This window comes from Salmo salar, chromosome ssa11 (assembly GCF_905237065.1).
Source record: "Salmo salar chromosome ssa11, Ssal_v3.1, whole genome shotgun sequence".
Classification (NCBI taxonomy): Eukaryota; Metazoa; Chordata; class Actinopteri; order Salmoniformes; family Salmonidae; genus Salmo; species Salmo salar.
In genome coordinates this window covers 19,182,667-19,210,097 of record NC_059452.1, presented here as the reverse complement: position 1 = coordinate 19,210,097, position 27,431 = coordinate 19,182,667, and the positions used below count along the sequence as shown (strand labels likewise).

At 48.6% G+C, this 27,431-nt stretch overlaps 1 protein-coding gene across 5 annotated transcripts in view; it reads left to right on the top strand.

The window, feature by feature from the left end:
- The window catches only part of pmfbp1 (polyamine modulated factor 1 binding protein 1), a 202,490-nt gene that overhangs the window by 126,766 nt on the left and 48,293 nt on the right, over positions 1–27,431 (top strand). For 4 of the 5 annotated variants that reach the window (XM_045689147.1, XM_045689149.1, XM_045689150.1 and 1 more), the window contains exons 12-13: positions 371–541; positions 1,892–1,966. In XM_045689147.1, coding sequence (XP_045545103.1) covers positions 371–541; positions 1,892–1,966 — 246 coding nt within the window. The remainder of the gene's footprint in view (positions 1–370; positions 542–1,891; positions 1,967–27,431) is intronic. The other variant, XM_045689148.1, reaches the window with a different exon arrangement.

The following is a 27,431-nucleotide window of genomic DNA, read 5'->3' as shown; positions in this document are numbered from 1 at the left end:
CACTCAGGAAACTGTGCTCTCCCCTGGGACTAGGGGAATATGGATGAGTTAAACATAGACATGGCTCAGGGGCTGGGTGGATATGGGCTCTGTTAGTGCTGGGAATGAGGATGTATAATGAGAGGGAAATGAGAGCCACTCTTACCTGATTGCCATGGATTCCCCTCCAGTATTAGTGGAGACTGGCCAGCCTACTGTCCCACTGGGAGAAGATGGAGCTGTGACCTAATGTTGCGCTAACCTTATAGTAATGTCCTGTGTGTGTGTGTGTGTGTGTGTGTGTGTGTGTGTGTGTGTGTGTGTGTGTGTGTGTGTGTGTGTGTGTGTGTGTGTGTGTGTGTGTGTGTGTGTGTGTGCATGGACTCTGCAGGTGGAAAGGCTGGCAGCCCTGGTGTGTTCTCTGCAGAGCTCTGCCATGGACAGAGAGGGCACAGAGAGTGTCCAGGCCGGGCGGAGGTGTGTGGACCTGGAGGGGGAGCTGACAGAGACCCGTGCCCAGCTCACGGAGTGCCAGGACAGGCTACAGGAAGCCAGGAGGAGGGTGAGACCACCATGCTATAAACCATCAACCCAGCTGTACAGATAGAAACATACAGACACACAGGCACTACCACTCTGTAAGATAATGTCTTGTTGACCTGACTGTTATGCTCATTGAGTCTACTTCAGTTCTAGTCTTACCATCTCACCCACAGTGAGATACTTGATGTCAGTGCTTATTGGGTATAGTGGATTACTCCTAGAGTACATGCCATTGTAAAGGCAGCTACGCTCATGTTGAAGAAGCTGGAATTGTGTTTTCCGTGGCTCAGAACCTTGTTCAAAAGCCTCCCGCTGATCCAGCCTCTCCATGTGAGATGGTGGAAGTCCGGCACATTTCCTCTAGTGCTCAGCATACAGCCAGAGCCTTTATCTGAACACAATTAGTCATTTTCCCAGGCCTCTGCACTCTGCAGGCTCTCCCACTGTAATTTCTCTACATTTCCCTGTAACCTTTAGTAGTGGGATTTGAGTCCACCATGAGCCCCAGCTCCTCTGCCCAGGCATCCATTACAGCTCTCCAGGACAGCAGTATTAATCCACCTGATGCCATACCAGCCGTGCTCCTCACATGGAAATGAAGCTGCCTCACTGCTGCTTTATTACTGTTCACAGGAGGCTATGGAAGAAAGTGTGTGTGTGTGTGTGTGTGTGTGTGTGTGTGTGTGTGTGTGTGTGTGTGTGTGTGTGTGTGTGTGTGTGTGTGTGTGTGTGTGTGTGTGTGTGTGTGTGTGTGTGTGTGTGTGTGTGTGTGTGTGTGTGTGTGAGATTTGTCTGCTCTCTCTCCATGTCACCTTTGTTGACTTTGTCTCTCTTGTCTCCGGCTCTGTGCTCTCTGCTTTAATGACGCATATATCCTATCTTCAGTCACTGCTTAATCCCAGCAGTGCTGGCTCAGGAACAGATTACTGCTCCCAGACATGAGAGAAGTAAAGAGCAGGGAGGGAGAGAAAGAGAGAGAGACACCTCAATGAGACGATCCACAGGGAGACAGAGGGGTCCAGCACATGTATGTGGAAGTGCACATGCCCACAACCCTGTCTCAGACAGAAAATTATTTTAAAAACTCCTTCCACTGCTTTTGTTCATCCTCATTTGCCACGATGGACTCTGTGTACAGCCAGAGAACCATGTCCAGGTTCACACCAACAGTCTCCCAGAGTATGCAGTGGGTTTCAGGATGGACTTTTCCATGTTAGGATGAATCACCTTACTCAATGCCCTCTCTATCTACCAATGTCTATCTCACCTCTAGCTCCTTTATGAGCTCAAACTGCATGTTTCTCCCCCTCTCTCTTTTCCTCCGTCTCCCCCTCTCTCTCTTCCTCCCTTTCTCCCCCTCTCTCTCCAGGCTGAGGAGCAGACCCAGAAGTTCCAGGCCAAGGTGTCTAGTCTGAAGAGCCAGCATGGCTGTGTTAGTCAGCAGGTACACAGGCAATGTGACAGACCCAATCCTAACCCTTTCCCCCTTGATTCCTCACACCCTACCCATACCCCATCCCTACCACACCCTTCTCTTACCATCCCTACCACACCCTGCTGTTACCATCACTACCACACCGTGCTGTTACCAGCCCTACCACACCCTGCTGTTACCATCACTACCTCACCCTGCTGTTACCATCACTACCACACCCTGCTATTACCATCACTACCTCACCCTGTTGTTACCATCCCTACCACACCCTGTTGTTACCATCCCTACCACACCCTGCTGTTACCATCCCTACCTCACCCTGTTGTTACCATCCCTACCTCACCCTGCTGTTACCATCACTACCACACCCTGCTATTACCATCACTACCTCACCCTGTTGTTACCATCCCTACCACACCCTGTTGTTACCATCCCTACCACACCCTGCTGTTACCATCCCTACCTCACCCTGCTGTTACCATCCCTACCACACCTTGCTGTTACCATCCCTACCACACCATGTTGTTACCATCACTACCTCACCCTGCTGTTACCAGCCCTACCTCACCCTGCTGTTACCATCACTACCACACACTATTGTTACCAACCCTACCACACCCTGTTGTTACCATCCCTACCACACACTGTTGTTACCATTCCTACCACACCCTGTTGTTACCATCCCTACCACACCCTGTTGTTACCATCCCTACCACACACTGTTGTTACCATCCCTACCTCACCATGCTGTTACCATCCCTACCACACCCTGCTGTTACCATCCCTACTACACCCTGCTGTTACCATCACTACCAAACCCTGCTGTTACCATCCCTACCACATACTGTTGTTACCATCCCTACCACACCCTGCTGTTACCATCCCTACCAAACCCTGCTGTTACCATCCCTACCACACCCTGTTGTTACCATCCCTACCTCACCCTGCTGTTACCAACCCTACCTCACCCTGTTGTTACCATCCTTACCACACCCTGTTGTTACCAACCCTACCACACCCTTTTGTTACCATCCCTACCACACACTGTTGTTACCATCCCTACCACACCCTGTTGTTACCAGCCCTACCACACCCTGCTGTTACCAGCCCTACCACACCCTGCTGTTACCATCACTACCACACCCTGCTGTTACCAACCCTACCTCACTATGCTGTTACCATCACTACCACACACTGTTGTTACCATCCCTACCACACCCTGTTGTTACCATCCCTACCACACACTGTTGTTACCATCCCTACCTCACCCTGCTGTTACCAGCCCTACCTCACCCTGCTGTTACCATCACTACCACACACTATTGTTACCAACCCTACCACACCCTGTTGTTACCATCCCTACCACACACTGTTGTTACCATCCCTACCACACCCTGTTGTTACCATCCCTACCACACACTGTTGTTACCATCCCTACCTCACCCTGCTGTTACCATCCCTACCACACCCTGCTGTTACCATCCCTACTACACCCTGCTGTTACCATCACTACCAAACCCTGCTGTTACCATCCCTACCACATACTGTTGTTACCATCCCTACCACACCCTGCTGTTACCATCCCTACCAAACCCTGCTGTTACCATCCCTACCACACCCTGTTGTTACCATCCCTACCTCACCCTGCTGTTACCAACCCTACCTCACCCTGTTGTTACCATCCTTACCACACCCTGTTGTTACCAACCCTACCACACCCTGTTGTTACCATCCCTACCACACACTGTTGTTACCATCCCTACCACACCCTGTTGTTACCATCCCTACCTCACCCTGCTGTTACCATCCCTACCACACCCTGCTGTTACCATCACTACCACACCCTGCTGTTACCAACCCTACCTCACCCTGCTGTTACCATCACTACCACACACTGTTGTTACCATCCCTACCACACCCTGTTGTTACCATCCCTACCACACACTGTTGTTACCATCCCTACCTCACCCTGCTCTTACCATCCCTACCACACCCTGCTGTTACCATCCCTACTACACCCTGCTGTTACCATCACTACCAAACCCTGCTGTTACCATCCCTACCACACACTGTTGTTACCATCCCTACCACACCCTGCTGTTACCATCCCTACCAAACCCTGCTGTTACCATCCCTACCACACCCTGTTGTTACCATCCCTACCTCACCCTGCTGTTACCAACCCTACCTCACCCTGTTGTTACCATCCTTACCACACCCTGTTGTTACCAACCCTACCACACCCTGTTGTTACCATCCCTACCACACACTGTTGTTACCATCCCTACCACACCCTGTTGTTACCATCCCTACCTCACCCTGCTGTTACCATCCCTACTACACCCTGCTGTTACCATCACTACCAAACGCTGCTGTTACCATCTCTACCACACACTGTTGTTACCATCCCTACCACACCCTGCTGTTACCATCCCTACCACACCCTGTTGTTACCATCCCTACCACACCCTGCTGTTCCTATCCCTACTACACCCTGCTGTTACCATCACTACCTCACCCTGCTGTTAACATCCCTACCTCACCCTGTTGTTACCATCCCTACCTCACCCTGCTGTTACCAGCCCTACCACACCCTGCTGTTACCAGCCAAACCACACCCTGCTGTTACCAGCCCAACCACACCTTGCTGTTACCAACCCTACCTCACCCTGTTGTTACCATCCCTACCTCACCCTGCTGTTACCATCCCTACCTCACCCTGCTGTTACCATCCCTACCTAACCCTGCTGTTACCAGCTCAACCTCACCTTGCTTTTACCATCACTACCACACCCTGTTGTTACCATCCCTACCACACCCTGCTGTTACCATCACTACCACACCCTACTGTTACCATCCCTACCACACCCTGTTGTTACCATCCCTACCTCACCCTGCTGTTACCAACCCTACCTCACCCTGTTGTTACCATCCTTACCACACCCTGTTGTTACCATCCCTACCACACACTGTTGTTACCATCCCTACCACACCCTGTTGTTACCATCCCTACCTCACCCTGCTGTTACCATCCCTACCACACCCTGCTGTTACCATCACTACCACACCCTGCTGTTACCAACCCTACCTCACCCTGCTGTTACCATCACTACCACACACTGTTGTTACCATCCCTACCACACCCTGTTGTTACCATCCCTACCACACACTGTTGTTACCATCCCTACCTCACCCTGCTCTTACCATCCCTACCACACCCTGCTGTTACCATCCCTACTACACCCTGCTGTTACCATCACTACCAAACCCTGCTGTTACCATCCCTACCACACACTGTTGTTACCATCCCTACCACACCCTGCTGTTACCATCCCTACCAAACCCTGCTGTTACCATCCCTACCACACCCTGTTGTTACCATCCCTACCTCACCCTGCTGTTACCAACCCTACCTCACCCTGTTGTTACCATCCTTACCACACCCTGTTGTTACCAACCCTACCACACCCTGTTGTTACCATCCCTACCACACACTGTTGTTACCATCCCTACCACACCCTGTTGTTACCATCCCTACCTCACCCTGCTGTTACCATCCCTACTACACCCTGCTGTTACCATCACTACCAAACGCTGCTGTTACCATCTCTACCACACACTGTTGTTACCATCCCTACCACACCCTGCTGTTACCATCCCTACCACACCCTGTTGTTACCATCCCTACCACACCCTGCTGTTCCTATCCCTACTACACCCTGCTGTTACCATCACTACCTCACCCTGCTGTTAACATCCCTACCTCACCCTGTTGTTACCATCCCTACCTCACCCTGCTGTTACCAGCCCCTACCACACCCTGCTGTTACCAGCCAAACCACACCCTGCTGTTACCAGCCCAACCACACCTTGCTGTTACCAACCCTACCTCACCCTGTTGTTACCATCCCTACCTCACCCTGCTGTTACCATCCCTACCTCACCCTGCTGTTACCATCCCTACCTAACCCTGCTGTTACCAGCTCAACCTCACCTTGCTTTTACCATCACTACCACACCCTGTTGTTACCATCCCTACCACACCCTGCTGTTACCATCACTACCACACCCTACTGTTACCATCCTTACCACACCCTGTTGTTACCATCCCTACCACACCCTGTTGTTACCATCCCTACCACACACTGTTGTTACCATCCCTACCTCACCCTGCTGTTACCATCCCTACCACACCCTGTTGTTACCATCCCTACCACACCCTGTTGTTACCATCCCTACCACACCATGTTGTTACCATCCCTACCACACCCTTCTGTTACCATCCATACCACACCCTGTTGTTACCATCCCTACCACACCCTGTTGTTACCATCCCTACCACACACTGTTGTTACCATCCCTACCTCACCCTGCTGTTACCATCCCTACCACACCCTGTTGTTACCATCCCTACCACACCCTTCTGTTACCATCCCTACCACACACTGTTGTTACCATCCCTACCACACCCTGTTGTTACCATCCCTACCACACCCTGTTGTTACCATCCCTACCACACCCTGTTGTTACCATCCCTACCACACCCTGCTGTTACCATCCCTACCTCACCCTGCTGTTACCATCCCTACCTCACCCTGTTGTTACCATCCCTACCACACACTGTTGTTACCATCCCTACCACACACTGTTGTTACCATCCCTATCACACCCTGCTGTTACCATCCCTACCTCACCCTGTTGTTACCACCCCTACCACACCCTGTTGTTACCATCCCTACCTCACCCTGCTGTTACCATCCCTACCACACCCTGTTGTTACCATCCCTACCACACCCTGTTGTTACCATCCCTACCACACCCTGTTGTTACCATCCCTACCACACCCTGCTGTTACCATCCCTACCTCACCCTGCTGTTACCATCCCTACCACACCCTGTTGTTACCATCCCTACCACACCCTGCTGTTACCATCCCTACCTCACCCTGCTGTTACCATCCCTACCACACCCTGTTGTTACCATCCCTACCACACCCTGCTGTTACCATCCCTACCACACCCTGCTGTTACCATCCCTACCACACCCTGCTGTTACCATCACTACCACACCCTGCTGTTACCAACCCTACCTCACCCTGCTGTTACCATCACTACCACACACTGTTGTTACCATCCCTACCACACCCTGTTGTTACCATCCCTACCACACACTGTTGTTACCATCCCTACCTCACCCTGCTCTTACCATCCCTACCACACCCTGCTGTTACCATCCCTACTACACCCTGCTGTTACCATCACTACCAAACCCTGCTGTTACCATCCCTACCACACACTGTTGTTACCATCCCTACCACACCCTGCTGTTACCATCCCTACCAAACCCTGCTGTTACCATCCCTACCACACCCTGTTGTTACCATCCCTACCTCACCCTGCTGTTACCAACCCTACCTCACCCTGTTGTTACCATCCTTACCACACCCTGTTGTTACCAACCCTACCACACCCTGTTGTTACCATCCCTACCACACACTGTTGTTACCATCCCTACCACACCCTGTTGTTACCATCCCTACCTCACCCTGCTGTTACCATCCCTACTACACCCTGCTGTTACCATCACTACCAAACGCTGCTGTTACCATCTCTACCACACACTGTTGTTACCATCCCTACCACACCCTGCTGTTACCATCCCTACCACACCCTGTTGTTACCATCCCTACCACACCCTGCTGTTCCTATCCCTACTACACCCTGCTGTTACCATCACTACCTCACCCTGCTGTTAACATCCCTACCTCACCCTGTTGTTACCATCCCTACCTCACCCTGCTGTTACCAGCCCTACCACACCCTGCTGTTACCAGCCAAACCACACCCTGCTGTTACCAGCCCAACCACACCTTGCTGTTACCAACCCTACCTCACCCTGTTGTTACCATCCCTACCTCACCCTGCTGTTACCATCCCTACCTCACCCTGCTGTTACCATCCCTACCTAACCCTGCTGTTACCAGCTCAACCTCACCTTGCTTTTACCATCACTACCACACCCTGTTGTTACCATCCCTACCACACCCTGCTGTTACCATCACTACCACACCCTACTGTTACCATCCTTACCACACCCTGTTGTTACCATCCCTACCACACCCTGTTGTTACCATCCCTACCACACACTGTTGTTACCATCCCTACCTCACCCTGCTGTTACCATCCCTACCACACCCTGTTGTTACCATCCCTACCACACCCTGTTGTTACCATCCCTACCACACCATGTTGTTACCATCCCTACCACACCCTTCTGTTACCATCCATACCACACCCTGTTGTTACCATCCCTACCACACCCTGTTGTTACCATCCCTACCACACACTGTTGTTACCATCCCTACCTCACCCTGCTGTTACCATCCCTACCACACCCTGTTGTTACCATCCCTACCACACCCTTCTGTTACCATCCCTACCACACACTGTTGTTACCATCCCTACCACACCCTGTTGTTACCATCCCTACCACACCCTGTTGTTACCATCCCTACCACACCCTGTTGTTACCATCCCTACCACACCCTGCTGTTACCATCCCTACCTCACCCTGCTGTTACCATCCCTACCTCACCCTGTTGTTACCATCCCTACCACACACTGTTGTTACCATCCCTACCACACACTGTTGTTACCATCCCTATCACACCCTGCTGTTACCATCCCTACCTCACCCTGTTGTTACCACCCCTACCACACCCTGTTGTTACCATCCCTACCTCACCCTGCTGTTACCATCCCTACCACACCCTGTTGTTACCATCCCTACCACACCCTGTTGTTACCATCCCTACCTCACCCTGCTGTTACCATCCCTACCACACCCTGTTGTTACCATCCCTACCACACCCTGCTGTTACCATCCCTACCTCACCCTGCTGTTACCATCCCTACCACACCCTGTTGTTACCATCCCTACCACACCCTGCTGTTACCATCCCTACCTCACCCTGCTGTTACCATCCCTACCACACCCTGTTGTTACCATCCCTACCACACCCTGCTGTTACCATCCCTACCACACCCTGCTGTTACCATCCCTACCACACCCTGCTGTTACCATCCCTACCTCACACTGTTACCTTTTGTGTTGCCTTTTTCCATTCTCACTGTTTCTGAACAAAACAGTCATTTATTGAGTATTTTTGTCTTATGAAACATGTCTTTGTTTGATCTCTCTCTCACACTATGTGTTGTCTATCACACACACACATCCCCAGCTCAGCTTGTTTCAGACTCCATGCGGCTTGTCATGTATTTCACAGACTGTGAGACATGAAGGATCAGCTTCCATTTAGGACCTATCTGTCTGTCTGTCTCCGTCTCACACACGCAGTGTGCACACCTACACACAACACAAACACACACACTCTCTGTTGGCCCTGTCCAGTCCTGTGGAGATGACAGGAGTGTGGGGTCAGAGTGAGCAAGCCCCTTCTTCAGCCTGGCTGTCCTGGGGGTTAATTAACCCTCCTCTCCCAGACTCCAGCAGACCCATCCTGTTCCAGCAACTCCAGGTGTAAATAAGTTGTGTGAGCCCAAATGGTCTCCTCTGTAACTGGGCTGGTTGCTGGACCTGCCTGCTGTCATCACGCGGGCCCCTCCCAGGTTAGATGACTGTTAGGGCCAGGCGGACAGCGAATGATTGCTAATAAAACATTTGATTGAGAGGAGAACAGAGTGAGAACCATAAACAGGCTGGATTCTGCCCTTTCATATAGCCATCTCCAGAGAATTGGTTTTGCTGTGCCGCAGAGCGACTCACACACAAGCAGTTAGTTGTCTGCCCTAGGACTGGAATTTAATTTAGTGTGTGTGTGTGTACGAGTGTACGAGCACATGTGCAGGTGTAATGTGGTGTGTGTATTTTATACTTTCCTATTGTATATAAATGAGCCAGGGTTTTTCTAGATGTGAAATCTCCCGTCCCTATAGGTGCAGCAGTGCTGCTACAGATAAGGAGAGAAAACAATAATTTCATACTGCAGTGGGAAAATGACCATAGAGTTACCAAGATGTCCACTGCAGAGCTGTGAATGCACTGCTGAGCCCTCTGCAATCTCCCCTCATTCTGCTCTTTGTGCTACATGTCTGTGAGGCAGGTCTGTAGTGATGAGCTATTGTACAGGCTAGTGTTTAGCTACTGTGTTTGACTACAGGATGTGGCTATTATAAAGTCATTTACCAGCATGTTGTGGGCTCTTTATGTTAGAGATATGGTATGGTGGTTGTTGACAGTGTCTTGGTAGTGCACATACTGTATGGCTGGTATCACTGGCTGGTTGCTGTTGTTGAGTGAAACTGAGAGGCTGTTATGCTTTCTGGTATGTATTTCTACTACAGTATTCTGCGTGCATCCATGGGATTGATGGGTCTTGTTGGTGTGTGTTGCCAGTGTGTTGAATAAATGTGCATTCCTGGTGTGTGTTTAAGGTGCTCTATGATTGCTGGGGTGGGTATATAGCTTGATACAGACCACTATGTTTAATGCTGGTGTATGTTGGTTCTGTGCAGGGTGTATAAAATGCATAATGGGTGTGTTGGGGTAGTTGAGTGTCTTTGGGTGTTATGTACCATCAGTGTGGTGGGGTATAACACCAGTGTATTGGGGTGTGTGGGGTATATACTGTAATAACCATGTATTGGGGTGTGGGGCTGGGGTATGATGAAAGGGTAGAAGCATATATCAGACTCCAGCCCAGGCAGAACTAATAAAAGGCCAACCATGTTGGAGCTCCTCTGCTTCTGGCAACAGCACTGCTTTTTACTGCCGCTCTGACAGCAAGATAAAGTGCTCATCCAATTAGACAAATATTTGGTCACCTACCTACCAATGGAGCTTGGGCTTGTATTTTTCAAGCCATTTGATCCGGAATCCTTGCTATTTTTATTGTATGTTTTCCTACCATTGTGTATATACATTTTATTGCACGGCCATGGAATGTTGATGAACCATTTACCATGTAGTTATGTAGTGAATGTTGTCTGTCTCAGTGTGGTTTCTAATGAAGGGTGGGGCAGTGCTACGTCGTGTAGGTCTGTGTGTAGTATGGTGGTGTGTGGGTTTACATTCTGTTAGGTTTTTGTGTTGGTGTCGGCTATGTTTGGGCTGAGAGGATTTTAGTCATCTCTGTCATTTGTCCATTTCCTGTGCAGGGCTCTATACATGTATATTAGTGCTAGTCGCCTTCTCTGCTTAAGAATACTGATGTATTTTTTTCCAGAGTGCATTAAAATGAAATTCTCTCTTGTTGTAAAAAGAGGCACACGTTAAAAATAATTGGATGTGGGAGAGAACAAAGGGCTGCCTCTCGTTCCCTCCCTGCACACCCCAGCTAGGCGTTAATACCAAGCCAGCCGCATTGTTCTGCCGTCTGCAGCCATCCCCCCAGCCAGACACTCAGCGCTGGAGAAGTCACTTTTAATGTCTGATAATCAAGGTGAATTTTCAAAAAGCTGCCATTTTCAAACGATGGTGTATATATTACATGGAGATGGGATTTGAGGAGGGGAGGGGCTCTGCTGGGAGAGAGGCAGAGCCTCGGCCATGCACAGTGGAAGAGAGACACCTAATGGCCACGGCAGGAACTGCAGGCAAGTTTTGCTCTGTGCTGGCAATCGATGGAGGAAGGCGGTTGTCAGTTCACTGTCAGTCATGTGTTGTTGTGCTGTGTAATTTGCTTTGTCTGTGGTAGAGTATATGTGTTCCACAAGTTCAGGATGAACAATAGCTTTCAGTGATTCTTATTTTCTCAAGGAGCCATTCACTAGGAATGTCCTTGTGTCCTTCAAACATTCACGTTCATTTTAGCCTCTGTTTCTATACTCGTATACAGACAGAGTATATAGAGATATATTATTAAAGATAGTATGTCCACGTATATGTGTTTATCCGCTTTGCTCAGTAATGGAGATTGCGGTGGAGCGTAGCAGGGGAGACTGATGCAGCTGAGATAGGAGTAGGGGGCTCCATTTCTCTGGTGTGGTGCAGGGGCTCATCTCCCCCCGCTCCTTCCCTCTCCCCCCCTCTCCCTTCTTTCTTCCCCACGCTGCTCTAAGGTAGGATTATTTCTCCTCCGCTCTGCCGCACCATATATCCCAGGTCCGCAGTTCCCCCTCGCCTCTGTCATTTTTCACGGCGTGTTTTCGCGCGGGTGCAGCATTGCGCGGTGGCACTGTGCCTATGCCATATGTTAAGGAGGTGAATATATGCAGCGTGTAGAATGTAATAAGTGTACATTTCTTTTCTGCGGTGGTGATTTACTGGTGTTTCCGGTGCTTGGGAAAAAGAGGGTAGCAGTGTATCTTAATGAACATGACTGCTGCGTATGCACTCACCTCCAAGGCGTTTTTACACACTGGAGACACAATATTATCCAGTTGATAGAGAGGGTTTGGATGGTTTTTATGATGTGTAAATGAAATTCCCCCATTCCAGCATGGTGTTTTTTTTGTTTACAGATGGTGATGTTCGGTGTTGGCTTGGTTAAAGACCAGTCTAATGGTACCTTGTCTGGCAGTGAGGCAGAGTTTAGTATATTTAGGCTAGCTGTGGGGCTCGGACCCTGCCATTCTGATTGCCTAGCCTGGTCCACCTGTGTTCCTACAACCCCTATAGAGCCCCCTGTGTCATTAACCTACACACACACACACACACACACACACACACACACACACACACACACACACACACACACACACACACACACACACACACACACACACACAATCCCCCTCCCATCTTCAGTCCTGTCCCCCTGAGTGAGATCTGATGGAGCCATGCAAAGAGGTTTAAAATAAAAACACTAACACAAACACACATGGTTGATGGAAGCTTGAAATGGACATTATACTCTGAGGGGAAGTAGATCTAATCCCATGAAACAGTAGGCTTCAAATGTATTCTGTGCTCGGAGCCTTGTGGTGCCTCCCTCTGTGAGACCACCTCTGAATAGAATTGTTTTTTGAATCAAACAGCGTTTTTTCAGAAGTAAATGCTAGCGTAGAAGCTTTTGGTCCAGTGTGTCTGATGCTGTTCATTGATTAGCTCAGCTATGTGGGTTTGTTTTAACATTTCTGGCCTCAAAAGACTGACTTAATGCACCCCGGAAGAAAAAGATGGAGGCAGCCTCCTCTCTGCTCTTTCATGAGGACAACGTCTCAGACGTGTCCCGCTCTTTCAGTGTGTCTGTGTGTGGTGTGCGTGTGCACGTGAGTGTGTGCACGCGCAAAAGCCTCTTGTACACTCTGTCAAAAGCATGAAGTGTTTTTCAATGGGACACTATTGTTGATGGCAGAGCTCTATGTCTCTCCCATTCTCCTACTAGCATTTAGATTTCATATGTGCATTATACTCATCTCTTCCCCATTCTCCCGTTGGTCTTTGTGAAGTGGGACGATTCTCCATTGCTAATGTGCTCCTTTCTCTCTCCTTTTCTATGCTGGTCTCAGAACAGTTTTTTCTCTCTGAGTAGACTATGTACGACAATGTATTCTGATATTTGCTGCAACGCCGACTCTCTTCTCTGTATACATCAATGATGTCGCTCTTGCTGCTGGTGATTCTCTGATCCACCTCTACGCAGACGACACCATTCTGTGTACTTCTGGCCCTTCTTTGGACACTGTGTTAACTAACCTCCAGACGAGCTTCAATGCCATACAACTCTCCTTCCGTGGCCTCCAACTGCTCTTAAACGCAAGTAAAACTAAATGCATGCTATTCAATCGATCACTGCCCGCACCTGCCCGCCCGACTAGCATCACTACTCTGGACGGTTCTGACTTAGAATATGTGGACAACTACAAATACCTAGGTGTCTGGTTAGACTGTAAACTCTCCTTCCAGACTCATATTAAACATCTCCAATCCAAAATGAAATCTAAAATTGGCGTCCTATTTCGCAACAAAGCATCCTTCACTCATGCTGCCGAACATGCCCTCGTAAAACTGACCATCCTACCAATCCTCGACTTCGGCGATGTCATTTACAAAATAGCCTCCAACACTCTACTCAACAAACTGGATGCAGTCTATCACAGTGCCATCCGTTTTGTCACCAAAGCCCCATGTACTACCCACCATTGCGACCTGTACGCTCTCGTTGGTTGGCCCTCGCTTCATACTCGTCGCCAAACCCACTGGCTACAGGTTATCTACAAGTCTCTGCTAGGTAAAGCCCCGCCTTATCTCAGCTCACTGGTCACCATAGCAGCACCCACTCGTAGCACGCGCTCCAGCAGGTCACCCCCAAAGCCAATTCCTCCTTTGGTCGTCTTTCCTTCCAGTTCTCTGCTGCCAATGACTGGAACAAACTGCAAAAATCTCATATCTCTCTCACTAGCTTTAAGCACCAGCTGTCAGAGCAGCTCACAGATCACTGCACCTGGACATAGCCCATCTGTAAACAGCCCATCTATCTACCTACCTCATCCCCATACTGTATTTATTTATTTATCTTGCTCCTTTGCACCCCAGTATCTCTACTTGCACATTCATCTTCTGCACATCTACCATTCCAGTGTTTAATTGCTATATTATAATTACTTCGCCACCATGGCCTATTTATTGCCTTAACTTACCTTATTTGCACTCACTGTATATATACTTTTTGTTTTCTTTTGTTCTACTTTATTATTGACTGTATGTTTGTTTATTCCATGTGTAACTCTGTGTTGTTGTATGTGTCGAATTGCTATGCTTTATCTTGGCCAGGTCGCAGTTGCAAATGAGAACTAGCCTACCTGGTTAAATAAAGGTGAAATAAATAAAAAAATGTAAACTCCATGGCTTGGTTTATATAGGCATCTTTTCTTATACTGGCTTTGTATTGGTGTTTGAAGTTGTGTTTTAGTGGTGTGCGTGAGTGTTTGTCTCGTGGTCGTCGTGGGTTTCTGTGGTTTAGCAGAGACACTGTGTGTGTGACAGTTGAGACAGACGTGGACCCATGACACAAAGCACTACAGTCAACATGTACATCAGAGTGACCTTCCGGACCAGGCTGGAGTTCACATACAAGCTTTTTCTCCTGGAAGTACAGAAGCTATTAGATGTAATGGCGATGTTGTTATCTTTTATATTTCCTATCTGCTAGAATTCATTGATAGTTTGATAATGCCGGGGTTCACTGAGTGAAAGAACTCTAACCACATGATAAGATATTGGCAACGTGTTTAAAGGCTGGTGGTTTTATTTGGTACATGAGTGTATTATTTGTTTCTGGCACTGGTAGCAGACAGTTATTTTTCATTGCTTGGTTAGAGGGCATGCTTCCAAAGTGTTGTTCTCAGCTGTAGTGGAGAGTAAAGAAGGGAGAATGAGGAGAGGACTGGAGCCGGGGGCTCTCTGATGGAGGGAGGAGTGAGGAGAGGACTGGAGCCGGGGGCTCTCTGATGGAGGGAGGAGTGAGGAGAGGACTGGGGCCGGGGGCTCTCTGATGGAGGGAGGAGTGAGGAGAGGACTGGAGCCGGGGGCTCTCTGACGGAGGAGGGAGTGAGGAGAGGACTGGAGCCGGGGGCTCTCTGACGGAGGAGGGAGTGAGGAGAGGACTGGAGCCGGGGGCTCTCTGACGGAGGAGGGAGTGAGGAGAGGACTGGAGCCGGGGGCTCTCTGACGGAGGAGGGAGTGAGGAGAGGACTGGAGCCGGGGGCTCTCTGACGGAGGAGGGAGTGAGGAGAGGACTGGGGCCGGGGGCTCTCTGACGGAGGAGGGAGTGAGGAGAGGACTGGGGCCGGGGGCTCTCTGATGGAGGAGGGAGTGAGGAGAGGACTGGGGCCGGGGGCTCTCTGATGGAGGAGGGAGTGAGGAGAGGACTGGGGCCGGGGGCTCTCTGATGGAGGAGGGAGTGAGGAGAGGACTGGGGCCGGGGGCTCTCTGACGGAGGAGGGAGTGAGGAGAGGACTGGGGCCGGAGGCTCTCTGATGGAGGGAGGAGTGAGGAGAGGACTGGGGCCGGGGGCTCTCTGATGGAGGGAGGAGTGAGGAGAGGACTGGGGCCGGGGGCTCTCTGATGGAGGGAGGAGTGAGGAGAGGACTGGGGCCGGGGGCTCTCTGACGGAGGGAGGAGTGAGGAGAGGACTGGGGCCGGGGGCTCTCTGATGGAGGAGGGAGTGAGGAGAGGACTGGGGCCGGGGGCTCTCTGATGGAGGGAGGAGTGAGGAGAGGACTGGGGCCGGGGGCTCTCTGATGGAGGGAGGAGTGAGGAGAGGACTGGAGCCGGGGGCTCTCTGATGGAGGGAGGAGTGAGGAGAGGACTGGGGCTCTCTGATGGAGGAGAAGTGAGGAGAGATGAAGATCAGGAGCATTGTTTTGCCAGGCCAGTGTGGCAGAGCTGGTGTGTCTGGCCCTGTGCCAGCCTGGGCAGTGTGGCCACGGGGAGGCATTATGTAGCCAGCGCTGTGCCACAGACAGAGACACAGAGGGAGAGGCTGTACTGAGGCTGGTAAGAGGACTGACTGACTGTCAGAGGAGTCTGAGTTAAGAGACACTCCCCCCTGGGGTGTGATGGGTGGGCAGGACCACCGTGAGAGAGAGAGAGAAACTCCCATATTCATTGGGTGAAATACCATAGTGTGCCATCACAGCAGCAAGATTTGTGACCTGTTGCCACTAGAAAACGGTAACCAGTGCAGAACAAACACCATTGTAAATACAACCCATATTTATTTTAACTTTTGTGCTTTAACTATTTGCACATAATATGACATTTTAAATTACTTTATTCTTTTGGAACTTTTGTTAGTGTAATGTTTACTGTTCATTTTTGTATTGTTTATTTCACTTTTGTTTATTATCTTTTTCACTTGCTTTGGCAATGTAAACATATGTTTCCCATGCCAATATAGCCTTTCAATGGAATTGAGAGGAGAGAGAAAAGGCTGATGTTGGATAGTGCCATGTCATTCAGTGCCTTAGCGACTCCTTGGACATCATTGCCTATGGAACATGTGCAGATTGTAGTGGACAATGGGGATTTAGAGCAATTAATGCTATTTATGCAGTCGTTTATAGTCTCAAATAATAATCCTGCTAGCCTGTTTAGAGGTTGTTGTTTTTCATTCACTCAGTTGTTTCTCCTTTCTCGCTGTGTCAATGCTTGAATAAACAGATGCTCCATGGGTAAAATGCTATCTCCCTGGTATGTGTGCATTTAAATAGTGTTTGCTTTTCAAAACCCTATCCCTCCTTTCCCCTTCTTTTCCCTCTCTCTGTTTCCCTCTCCCCCTCTCCGCTCCTCTTTGTATCCTTCAAATATTCTGCACATCCCGCAGCAGTTCCGCATGGCAGATATCCCTAATATAATCTATGTATCTGAATACTAATTTATACCGTCTGGATAAAATAAATAGTCTACAGTTAATTATGGGGCGCCGGCTCCTGGCTTGGCCCAATGATTTATGAAGTGCGCGTAGGCATTCTGCTACACATTTTTCTTAATTTATTTTAATCTGTCTTTCAATACATTTTCCTGGAAACGTCTTAATGATATCAGAGGTGTGTGTTAATGACCCTGGCTCAGGGAGCAGTCCTCTGGTGGTGGAGAGGTAGGGCGGGGGGTCCAGCCTGACAAGGGCACTTTCAGGCACCCCCCCTTCACCCCTCCCTCCCACTTCCCCTCTCCACACACCACCTCGGTTTCATTTGCAGCCTTGGTGTCTGTCTGTCTGTGTGGTTGCCTGTGCGTCCATCTGTCTTTCTGTCTGTATGCCTTGCTGTCTGTGTATCTATGTGTGTCTGTCTGTTTCTCCTATCAGCATTTCTCCTATCTTTCCCCTCATTACAGTGTGTCCATGTGTTTTCTGTGGGGGCTCCTGTTCCACTAGACTTCTCTCTTGTTTATTTAGCTCTCTGGTCCTGTGTGAGCAGTAAGATACAGTAACGTAGCAGTACGGTTCTGGGTAATCCATACCTCTGTGTGGTCAGAGCTGTTAGCCAGGCTGGGGGTGGGTGGTTGGGGATGCTGGGCATGGTCCACCAGGGGAGAGAGAGCCCCCAGCTCCCTCCCAGACAGCAAAGCACTTTGCATGATTAGATGTATTTTCTCCACCCTTTCTTCTCCTCTCAAATTAAAGCCGATGTCTCCTCTACTTGTTATGCGCTGTCGACCTCCGGCAATTAGCGCGGAGCGTGGCCGACGTGACGCTCGGAGAGCCCTGGTAGGGAGCGGGCAACAGGAGGACAGGCGCTGAGCCTCCGCCCTAACCACGTCCGTCCGTCTGCCAGCCTCCCAGACAGACAGAGGCAGCACACAGCTCGTCAGAGCAGGGCCCCATTAGGGACATCCACACATCTCTCTGCATCAGGATGCTCTCATTTACCTCCTCCAGATCCTACCATTCATCTCCTCTGAAAAAAAAAGATCTCCCATCAAGCGGCCAAGCATGGCTGGCTGCAGTGGCTATCCTGAAAGAGGAAAAAGAATGATTTAATTTCTTCTCCTTTTTGTCTCAGTGGCCTACTCACTTTGTTCATACACACATCATTACACACAGAGGCCTCGTTTTCATCTCGCAGCCTGGCAGGCTGAGGCTGAGATCAGGGCTCTAAGTTAGCCATGCAGCCGTAACCAGGACATCGCTGCAGATCAATACCTGTGGTCAGGACGGAGCAGCCCGCGCTTTGCTGTGCTACGCCTCCTAAATAGGCCCTGCAGGTCCCACCATAAAACACCTCACAGGCCAGCCTGGCGGACCCATAAATCCCTACGTTTTTTTTTCTTCTTTCTATTGTAGCGAGCCAAGAGTAGCTGGGCTGGGTTAGAATAGCATGGTCCATGAACTGGGTTAGGATAGCGTGGTCCATGAACTGGGTTAGGATAGCGTGGTCCTTGAACTGGGTTAGGATAGCGTGGTCCATGAACTGGGTTAGGATAGCGTGGTCCATGAACTGGGTTAGAATAGCATGGTCCATGAACTGGGTTAGAATAGCATGGTCCATGAACTGGGTTAGGATAGCGTGGTCCATGAACTGGGTTAGGATAGCGTGGTCCATGAACTGGGTTAGAATAGCATGGTCCATGAACTGGGTTAGGATAGCATGGTCCATGAACTGGGTTAGAATAGCATGGTCCATGAACTGGGTTAGGATAGCGTGGTCCATGAACTGGGTTAGGATAGCGTGGTCCATGAACTGGGTTAGGATAGCGTGGTCCTTGAACTGGGTTAGGATAGCGTGGTCCATGAACTGGGTTAGAATAGCATGGTCCATGAACTGGGTTAGAATAGCGTGGTCCATGAACTGGGTTAGATAGTGTGGTCCATGAACTGGGTTAGAATAGCGTGGTCCATGAACTGGGTTAGAATAGCGTGGTCCATGAACTGGGTTAGAATAGCATGGTCCATGAACTGGGTTAGAATAGCATGGTCCATGAGCTGGGTTAGAATAGCATGGTCCATGAACTGGGTTAGGATAGGGTGGTCCATGAACTGGGTTAGGATAGCGTGGTCCATGAACTGGGTTAGGATAGGGTGGTCCATGAACTGGGTTAGGATAGCATGGTCCATGAACTGGGTTAGGATAGGGTGGTCCATGAGCTGGGTTAGAATAGCATGGTCCATGAACTGGGTTAGGATAGGGTGGTCCATGAGCTGGGTTAGAATAGCATGGTCCATGAACTGGGTTAGAATAGCATGGTCATTAGGTTAGGGAGTGTGACACTAGGGTGGTTCCAGCTGTTAATCTGTATCCTTAGAGACCTATAATCGATAAGCATTGGCCAGGGAAAGGACAGGTTGGGGTTTGTGTTGTGTCTTTGGAAGATTAACATACACTCCTTGATTTGGGCCAGAACAAGCACACTTGTTTAGTTCTTGTGTTGGGATCGCTAGTCTGGAGTGTTTTACTATGGACTGGGTTATAGGTCTAGATGGTGCTAGTATACTGGGCTATAGCAGGTCTGGATGGTGCTAGTATGCTGACCTACAGGAGGTCTGGATGGTGCTAGTATACTGGGCGATAGCATGCCTGGATGGTGCTAGTATGCTGACCTACAGGAGGTCTGGATGGTGCTAGTATGCTGGGCTACAGGAGGGCTGGATTGTGCTAGTATACTGGACTATAGCAGGTCTGGATTGTGCTAGTATGCTGGACTACAGGAGGGCTGGATGGTGCTAGTATGCTGGGCTACAGGAGGTCTGGATGGTGCTAGTATATTGGACTACAGGAGGGCTGGATTGTGCTAGTATGCTGTGCTACAGGAGGGCTGGATTGTGCTAGTATGCTGGGCTACAGGAGGTCTGGATGGTGCTAGTATATTGGACTACAGGAGGGCTGGATTGTGCTAGTATGCTGTGCTACAGGAGGGCTGGATTGTGCTAGTATGCTGTGCTACAGGAGGGCTGGATTGTGCTAGTATGCTGTGCTACAGGAGGGCTGGATTGTGCTATTATGCTGGGCTATAGCAGGTCTGGATTGTGCTAGTATGCTGTGCTACAGGAGGGCTGGATTGTGCTAGTATGCTGGGCTATAGCAGGTCTGGATTGTGCTAGTATGCTGGGCTACAGGAGGGCTGGATTGTGCTTGTATGCTGTGCTACAGGAGGGCTGGATTGTGCTAGTATGCTGGGCTATAGCAGGTCTGGATTGTGCTAGTATGCTGGGCTACAGGAGGGCTGGATTGTGCTAGTATGCTGTGCTACAGGAGGGCTGGATTGTGCTAGTATGCTGGGCTATAGCAGGTCTGGATTGTGCTAGTATGCTGTGCTACAGGAGGGCTGGATAGTGCTAGTATACTGGGCTATAGCAGGGCTGGATTGTGCTAGTATGCTGACCTACAGGAGGGCTGGATGGTGCTAGTATGCTGGGCTACAGGAGGGCTGGATTGTGCTAATATACTGCACTACAGCAGGGCTGGATTGTGCTAGTATACTGGGCTATAGGAGGGCTGGATTGGGTAAGATGTGTTCCAGATGAGAGCCTGGGGACCTGCCAGAGACTGAGAGAGACAGAAGGCTGATTCTCCTCATCTCCCTCCTTCAACCCCCCAGGCTGTGTGTGTGTGTGAGTGCCTCTGTCTCTGTTGGCCTGCTCCATGCATTAACCAAACAGATAGCCACCAACTTTAATTACCTTTGCTTCCACTTACTCACCCCTGATGCCCTCAAACCCCATCCACCCTTCTTGCCTCCCTCGCTTGTGCAAATGAAAGAGAAATAGGGGAGAGAAAGAAGAGAAGCATAATTACGTATTTTAGTGGAGTGCGGCAGAATGCCTTTTGCCAAATGACTCTAATTCCAAATAGTTAACAAGATTTTTCTTTTTAATAGAGCCGAATCCGTGTGACAGCAAATAGCTTTCCCATTTGCAGCCCTTAATGGCTTTTCATACATTGCACTTCCAATAAGCAGTAAACTCGGAAATTAATATTGCACGCTGTGTTATGATGCAAATGGGAGCGAGATAGGAGAGCGGTACCTTCATGCAGAAAGCTCTGATTAGATCCATAATTGTTGCAGTGGGATGAAAGTATTTCTCCCGTTCGTTTGAATAGTTATATATATATATATATATATATATATATATATATATATATATATGTGTATATTTTAAGCCTCGCCATTCGCTCCGCCGTCAGAATCGACAGAATTGTTTTGGTATGTTGTTGTTTTGCATTTTTAAATCTATGCTAATCAGTGGTAATTGTGGTTGGAAGAAAATACTCCTCCACAAAGTCTTTGTCGATATGGAAGAATGTTTTTGTGACCTTTCACTGTATTTACTATGTACAGTATTGGTGTATATTTTGTGTACTGTGTTCAGATCTGTAGAATATGGTTTAAGATCCTAAAGGTAGATTCTGTCCTTGGAGGGTCTAACTAAAACACCTCTATTTCATCTGATCATACTGTAAACGGACATTTAGCTGCTTTATGGGTCACCCAGTTACAATGTGTTTGAACCAATTTGAACCAACCAGCCACCTCTTTACAGGAAAACACGCAATCTAGATATATTTGGCGCAATCTAGATATATTTGTGCAAGGTGTTTCATAATTAACATCTGATCCAAGTGATTTAGTTTCCAATTCCATTTTACACCTGCTCAAATATTAACCCTGGTCTGTGCATAAGGTATTGTTTTCTTAATAAAGGGGATCACAGAGGGACGGAGACCGTTCACACAGACAGCCATGGGGTTGTCATGTTAATGAACATATACATTCATTATATGGATGACACTGATCAAAAATTCAACTCCTAACAGCACCCTTAGGCAACTGGCTCTCATCCTTGCTCTTTCACAAGCTACTTCAATCTGTCTCTGTCATATTCAACATCTCGCCCTCCTCAACCCTGTTGACTCACTGCATATCACTGTAGCAGGCTGTCCTGTACCGCAGACGTGTGCGTTTGTCTGTTCATGAGCGTATACATTCCACCTGACCATATTGTCAGCTGTAGCCCAGCTATGGTATAACACTGTCATATGCTTTAGATGCAGGCTGTAAATACCCCACAGCACAGCAGCCTGCCCCAGTGCCTGACTCTAGCCAGCCCAGCCCACAGAGCCTGTCTTTGGGGAGAGAAGAGCAGAGCGTCCTGGCTGCTTGGAGCCCCAGCCCCAGACATATAGCCACCCTGACCTTTAGACAGAAATAGCTAATAAATGGGCCTCCGATTGCTGCCAGCTATTGAGGTTAAGTGTCCTTTGGTCTGCGGGGCTTCAATGTAGCGCTGTGCAGCCGAGGCTGGCTGGGTCACGTGACCAACGCGCACGCCCACACATACACACATCTGATTCCCTCTCGCCGGTCGAGTTGTCATGGCAACCCTTCATTTATTTTTCGGCGCGTTCCTGTTTCACCTGTCACTTCGATAATTGCCACAGAATTTTCCAGCGTATCAGGGAAGAAATTACGATGATGATAATAATAAGACAATATTTATGAGCCAAAAGACTGACAGACAAGTGTAGAGAGATGAAGAAATATAGAAAGGTTTCATTAGGATAGAATATTAATGTGGGGACAGGGCTTTTCTGGGACTGATAAAGATTGTTCCCTTTTGTCTCACGGGCTTTAGCTCATTGCCTGAGTGACTGGCAGTGGAGTCTGCATTTCCATTGTTTTAATTGGGTCACCCTCTCCTCCATGTCACCTCTCTGGTGAGCATCTCTCTGCTTAATCAGTTCTACAAGTCTGTGTCTCACTAGCCAAAACATCCGAAACATCCTGTGCCCTAACAACTATTGATGTTCTGCTTTTAGAAGTATTGATAAGACCAGCAAACGTAATGGCCTTTGTCACGGTGCTGTGTTCATTATTAGCCAAGAGAGAGAGACCGATAGAGAGAGAGAGACCGATAGACAGAGAGACAGAGAGAGAGAGACCGATAGAGAGAGACAGAGAGAGACAAAGACAAAGAGAGAGAGAGACAGAGAGAAAGACAGAGAGAAAGACCGATAGAGAGAGAGACAAAGACAGAGAGAGAGACCGATAGAGAGACAAAGACAGAGAGAGAGAGAGACAAAGACAGAGAGAGAGACAAAGACAGAGAGAGAGACCGATACAGAGAGAGACAGTGACAAAGACAGAGAGAGACAAGGGGCCCGCTGGTGCTCTTTACCAAGGTCACCACTATCATGTTAGGCACCTGAAGTCGATAGTCTTCTCTTCTGAGATTGGAAACGTAAACGTTTTCATGGCAAAACTCCATACACAAAAACCAGTCTCGTTCTCACTGTATAGCTTGAAATTGACAGCGAGCTGTGAAAGCCAGCTACGAATGTGAATAAGAACAATGCATTTCTTTAATTGGCTGTGGTAGCATTTGTTTATTGATATGAAGTTATTGACAAGATGTTGGATATGTTCTATGTGCATAATTAAAGTGTTGTGTGTAGGAGGTTTTCTAGGTGGGGATATTAGTGTGCTTGTTATGTTAGGTGCATTGAATGTGTTCTGGACTTGGTCAATATGTGTCACATTATCCCGTCCTGCTGCTTTGAATGATTCTCATAATGCACTAGCATATAAAACATATTTCTCATCAAAGTCTTCCAGACCTCATTTGAGATTTTTAAAGTCAATATCTACTTTAAAAATGTGTTTATAACAATAACAAATGCCTTATCCTGTCCGGTTATTTTAGAATTAGGACATAAAAACGTGAAGTTATTCTTGCTTGCTTTGCTTGATAAAACAAAAACACAAAAGCAAGCGTCCATGTTGGATTTATATGTGTGCTTTGGGAGAATGTCAGTGGAATTAATTGATTTGCCCATATTTGTCAGAAAAGAGTAAGCGCCTAACCCCAGCTTGCATTATTAAAGCTAATACCACAGTGGTTTCGGCAAGTCCTCTGCCGTGAATCAAAGTCTGACACGGACTGATGATGTATGGATATATTATTCAGAGCGTTGCATGGGGCTCTGAGCAGGGCTCTTGCCCCCCATCCCATCCTGCATCAGCAGCCCCACCCCATCCCCCTGGAGGGTACCTGTGTTTTCAAAGTAAAGACCACTTAGAGAATAGCCCGGGGCATCTGCATACTGGAGTGTCCTGTGTTACACATTAGAAGCCTGTGTCCAGGTCAGCAACATAAACACTCTCAACAGCCCCTGTCTCCCCCTCCGCCCCGGATACCCCAAATACCTCAAAGACAGGGAGGGGGAAACGGCTTACACAGACAGGCCACAATATGGAACAGATGGTCTTCAGGGACGTGACCATCTTAATGACCACTCTCTGAGAACCTCCTCAGCTCGATCCTGCAGTTAAGCTTTCATAGACAATATGAAGAAAATGCCTAGATTTCATCAGCAATTAAATTGTCATTACATATTTAAAAAGCATTCAAGATCTTTTCTCTAGAGAATGAGGAGCTATTCAGTCCTATTCAAAGCATTGTGACTTTTACCTGCCTAGCTTAGCACAGTAACCCCTTCTTACTTATGTAGACTGTCCCAGCAGACAAACACCCAGTACATCTTAGAACATCTCTGCTAACAAATACCCTAATTAATTAGCTTCATCTAGTGTAAATTGAAAAGCACTTATGGAAATAATGAATGCTTAAACGCTGAGAGGATGGGTGAGGGGCAGAGGGAGAAGAAGATGGGCCGCCCTTTTTGACATGTGGCATCAAAGACAGCATAGACTGAACAGCAGGGCGTATGAGAAGGAGCTGGGACTGTGCCGTGTACAGGGTGAACCCACCCAGGGCCGCTGAGACTGAGATGCAGGGCTGACATCTTGGGGGTGAACAGCAGACGCAACAGGCAGTAAACATCTCCCCCATGGGTGAGGCCTCAGCAGAGGGTGAGACGGGGTTAACGATCAGACGTCTCGTTCAATCCCCCCGGTGGAGTAAATGGGTTTTGATCAGGCGCCAGGAAGGAGCAGAATAAGCTGCTTTCATAGGCAGGCGTTACCATTTGTCAAGACGAACAGTTTTAATATTTTAAAAAACAATCCTATTACCGAACAAAAATAGAGCAAGGATTTCGGGAAACCTGCAATATAAATGTTTAATGGCAGTTTCTGCATACAGCTTTGTATCTGCATATATAGCTTGGTTGGTTGTTGAGGGAAAAACAAGGAGTATTGCTTCACTGCTCCTTTGTGCGGATGCAGGCAGAGAGCCGGAATTGAATGGCTGGGGAGGACATTAGAATGTCTTTACTGCCTTTCTCATTTCTGTATCTCCCCATCTGCTGAGATGGAGGTGTGAGGAATAGCATCATTAAGGTAATGTGCCTGGGAAGGCAATGAGTTGAGATCTAACGTGGGCATGTTCCTCGGCTCAGCCATGAGAAGCTTTAAATGCCCAATCTACAGTGACCTTTACCGCAGAGAGAGGAGAGAGCTTTGGAACACACACACAAACACACACACAGCCCACCAGACATATTGAACAACAAATATAATGTACACATTTAACATATAGATTATTGTGGTTAAATGGCCTCTAAATCAATCACACAACATGGCTGATGGCTCTGTTCTATTTGTTTGGAGATAAAGATCCGCCCAGTGTGGATATGAGTGTGTAATTGGAGGTTTGTGTCTGTCTGGGATCAGTCAGTCTGGAGTGCTGCAGCCTCCACAGCGTCACCAAACTCCAGGTTGTCTGTCAGCTGAGATGCAGAGCGTAGCCCTTTCATGTCACCGGCGTTTTCCCTGACAGAGTGGCAGAATGAGGGCAATTATAAATCACTTAGTGAGTGTGTGTTCCAGTAACGGATGGACCGCTGGAACAGACCAGCAGCACAGAGGTACCGGTATGCCTCTGTTGCTGTAACCCTCTTCCATCAGCGGCACCCCCGCCAGGAGACCATGAGGGGGGTTTAGTCAACCCCTGTCTTAGTGTCCAAGCACAGCCAAGCCAATCATTCCTCAGCCCCCACCCCTTCGCCCCCCCGTCCTTCAGCTAGAGTCAACAGCCATCCTTTAACACGCTCGTTCTCTTTGAATGTGTCGTTTCACTGTGTTTGTAGGCAGTCAGGAATGACCAGGGGTTCTTTTATTGTTTGGTCGTCCAATGTGTGTTTTGTTTGGGCTGAGGACTTGGTGATGAATTTAACATTTTCCCGGGCGGTTGACCAATGAGTGGTGTGGGTCTAGGCGAGCGTGGCCGGTGGTGTTTTTCTTTAATAAGTCTAGAGGTGAGGGGAACACACCATGTGATCAGTCATCCTGTCAGGATGCTCGACTCTGATTAGCCCAGTACTCTGGCTGACACATCTGACCTGCCACACTCCACGATGTCAAACGACTGACTCTGGTTCACCTAATGACTATTTTTAAGTTAGCCATAAAGTCATCTTTTGTGACCTATCGTGAATCAAGTTTGTTTATCGGATTCTTCTCTTACGAAAACCTGAAAAACATCCATCTCTTTGTTGTGGCATTTTCAGAGTTTTCAGTAGATAAGGTCACAGACGTACTAAAATACACATCATCAAAATATATCGCCCTCCATGATTTCACTGGCCCGTCTGATTAGCTCTGGGAACCCTTTCGTTTCACCTGTCCTGCTCTACTAGCAGTTGCTCCAGGCTCCCTGGCCTTGAAGCCTCTCTATAGCTCCCCCACTACCCCCATGTCCCTATGTCCCCTGCTCCCCTTGTCCTGTCAGGTGTGTGTCTGAGGCAGCCTAACGCCGTTGGTGGCACTCTCCCCTTTGGGCCTCCGTCAGAGACTCCAGAATATATCTTTATTTACAGCACAGAAGTTGGAAACAGCTGGTCAATCCATTTAGCCTAAGGCCACTGATTTGTTCGTATTTACTACAACACCCAAAGAAAAGCCGGGTATTTTCCCCTCTCTCTTTCCTATTGATCCGGCGCTTAGGAAATCTGCTCTGCTGTCTAAACACTATTGATCCCTCCCTCTCGACGGCAGGCTACCCGCACCAGTGTATAAAGGGACTGGATGAATTGAAATTTCATTTCCGACAACTTGTTCCTGTTATTTCTACCCATTTATTGAGGGTGGGGAACATGCGCTGGCGAGTCAA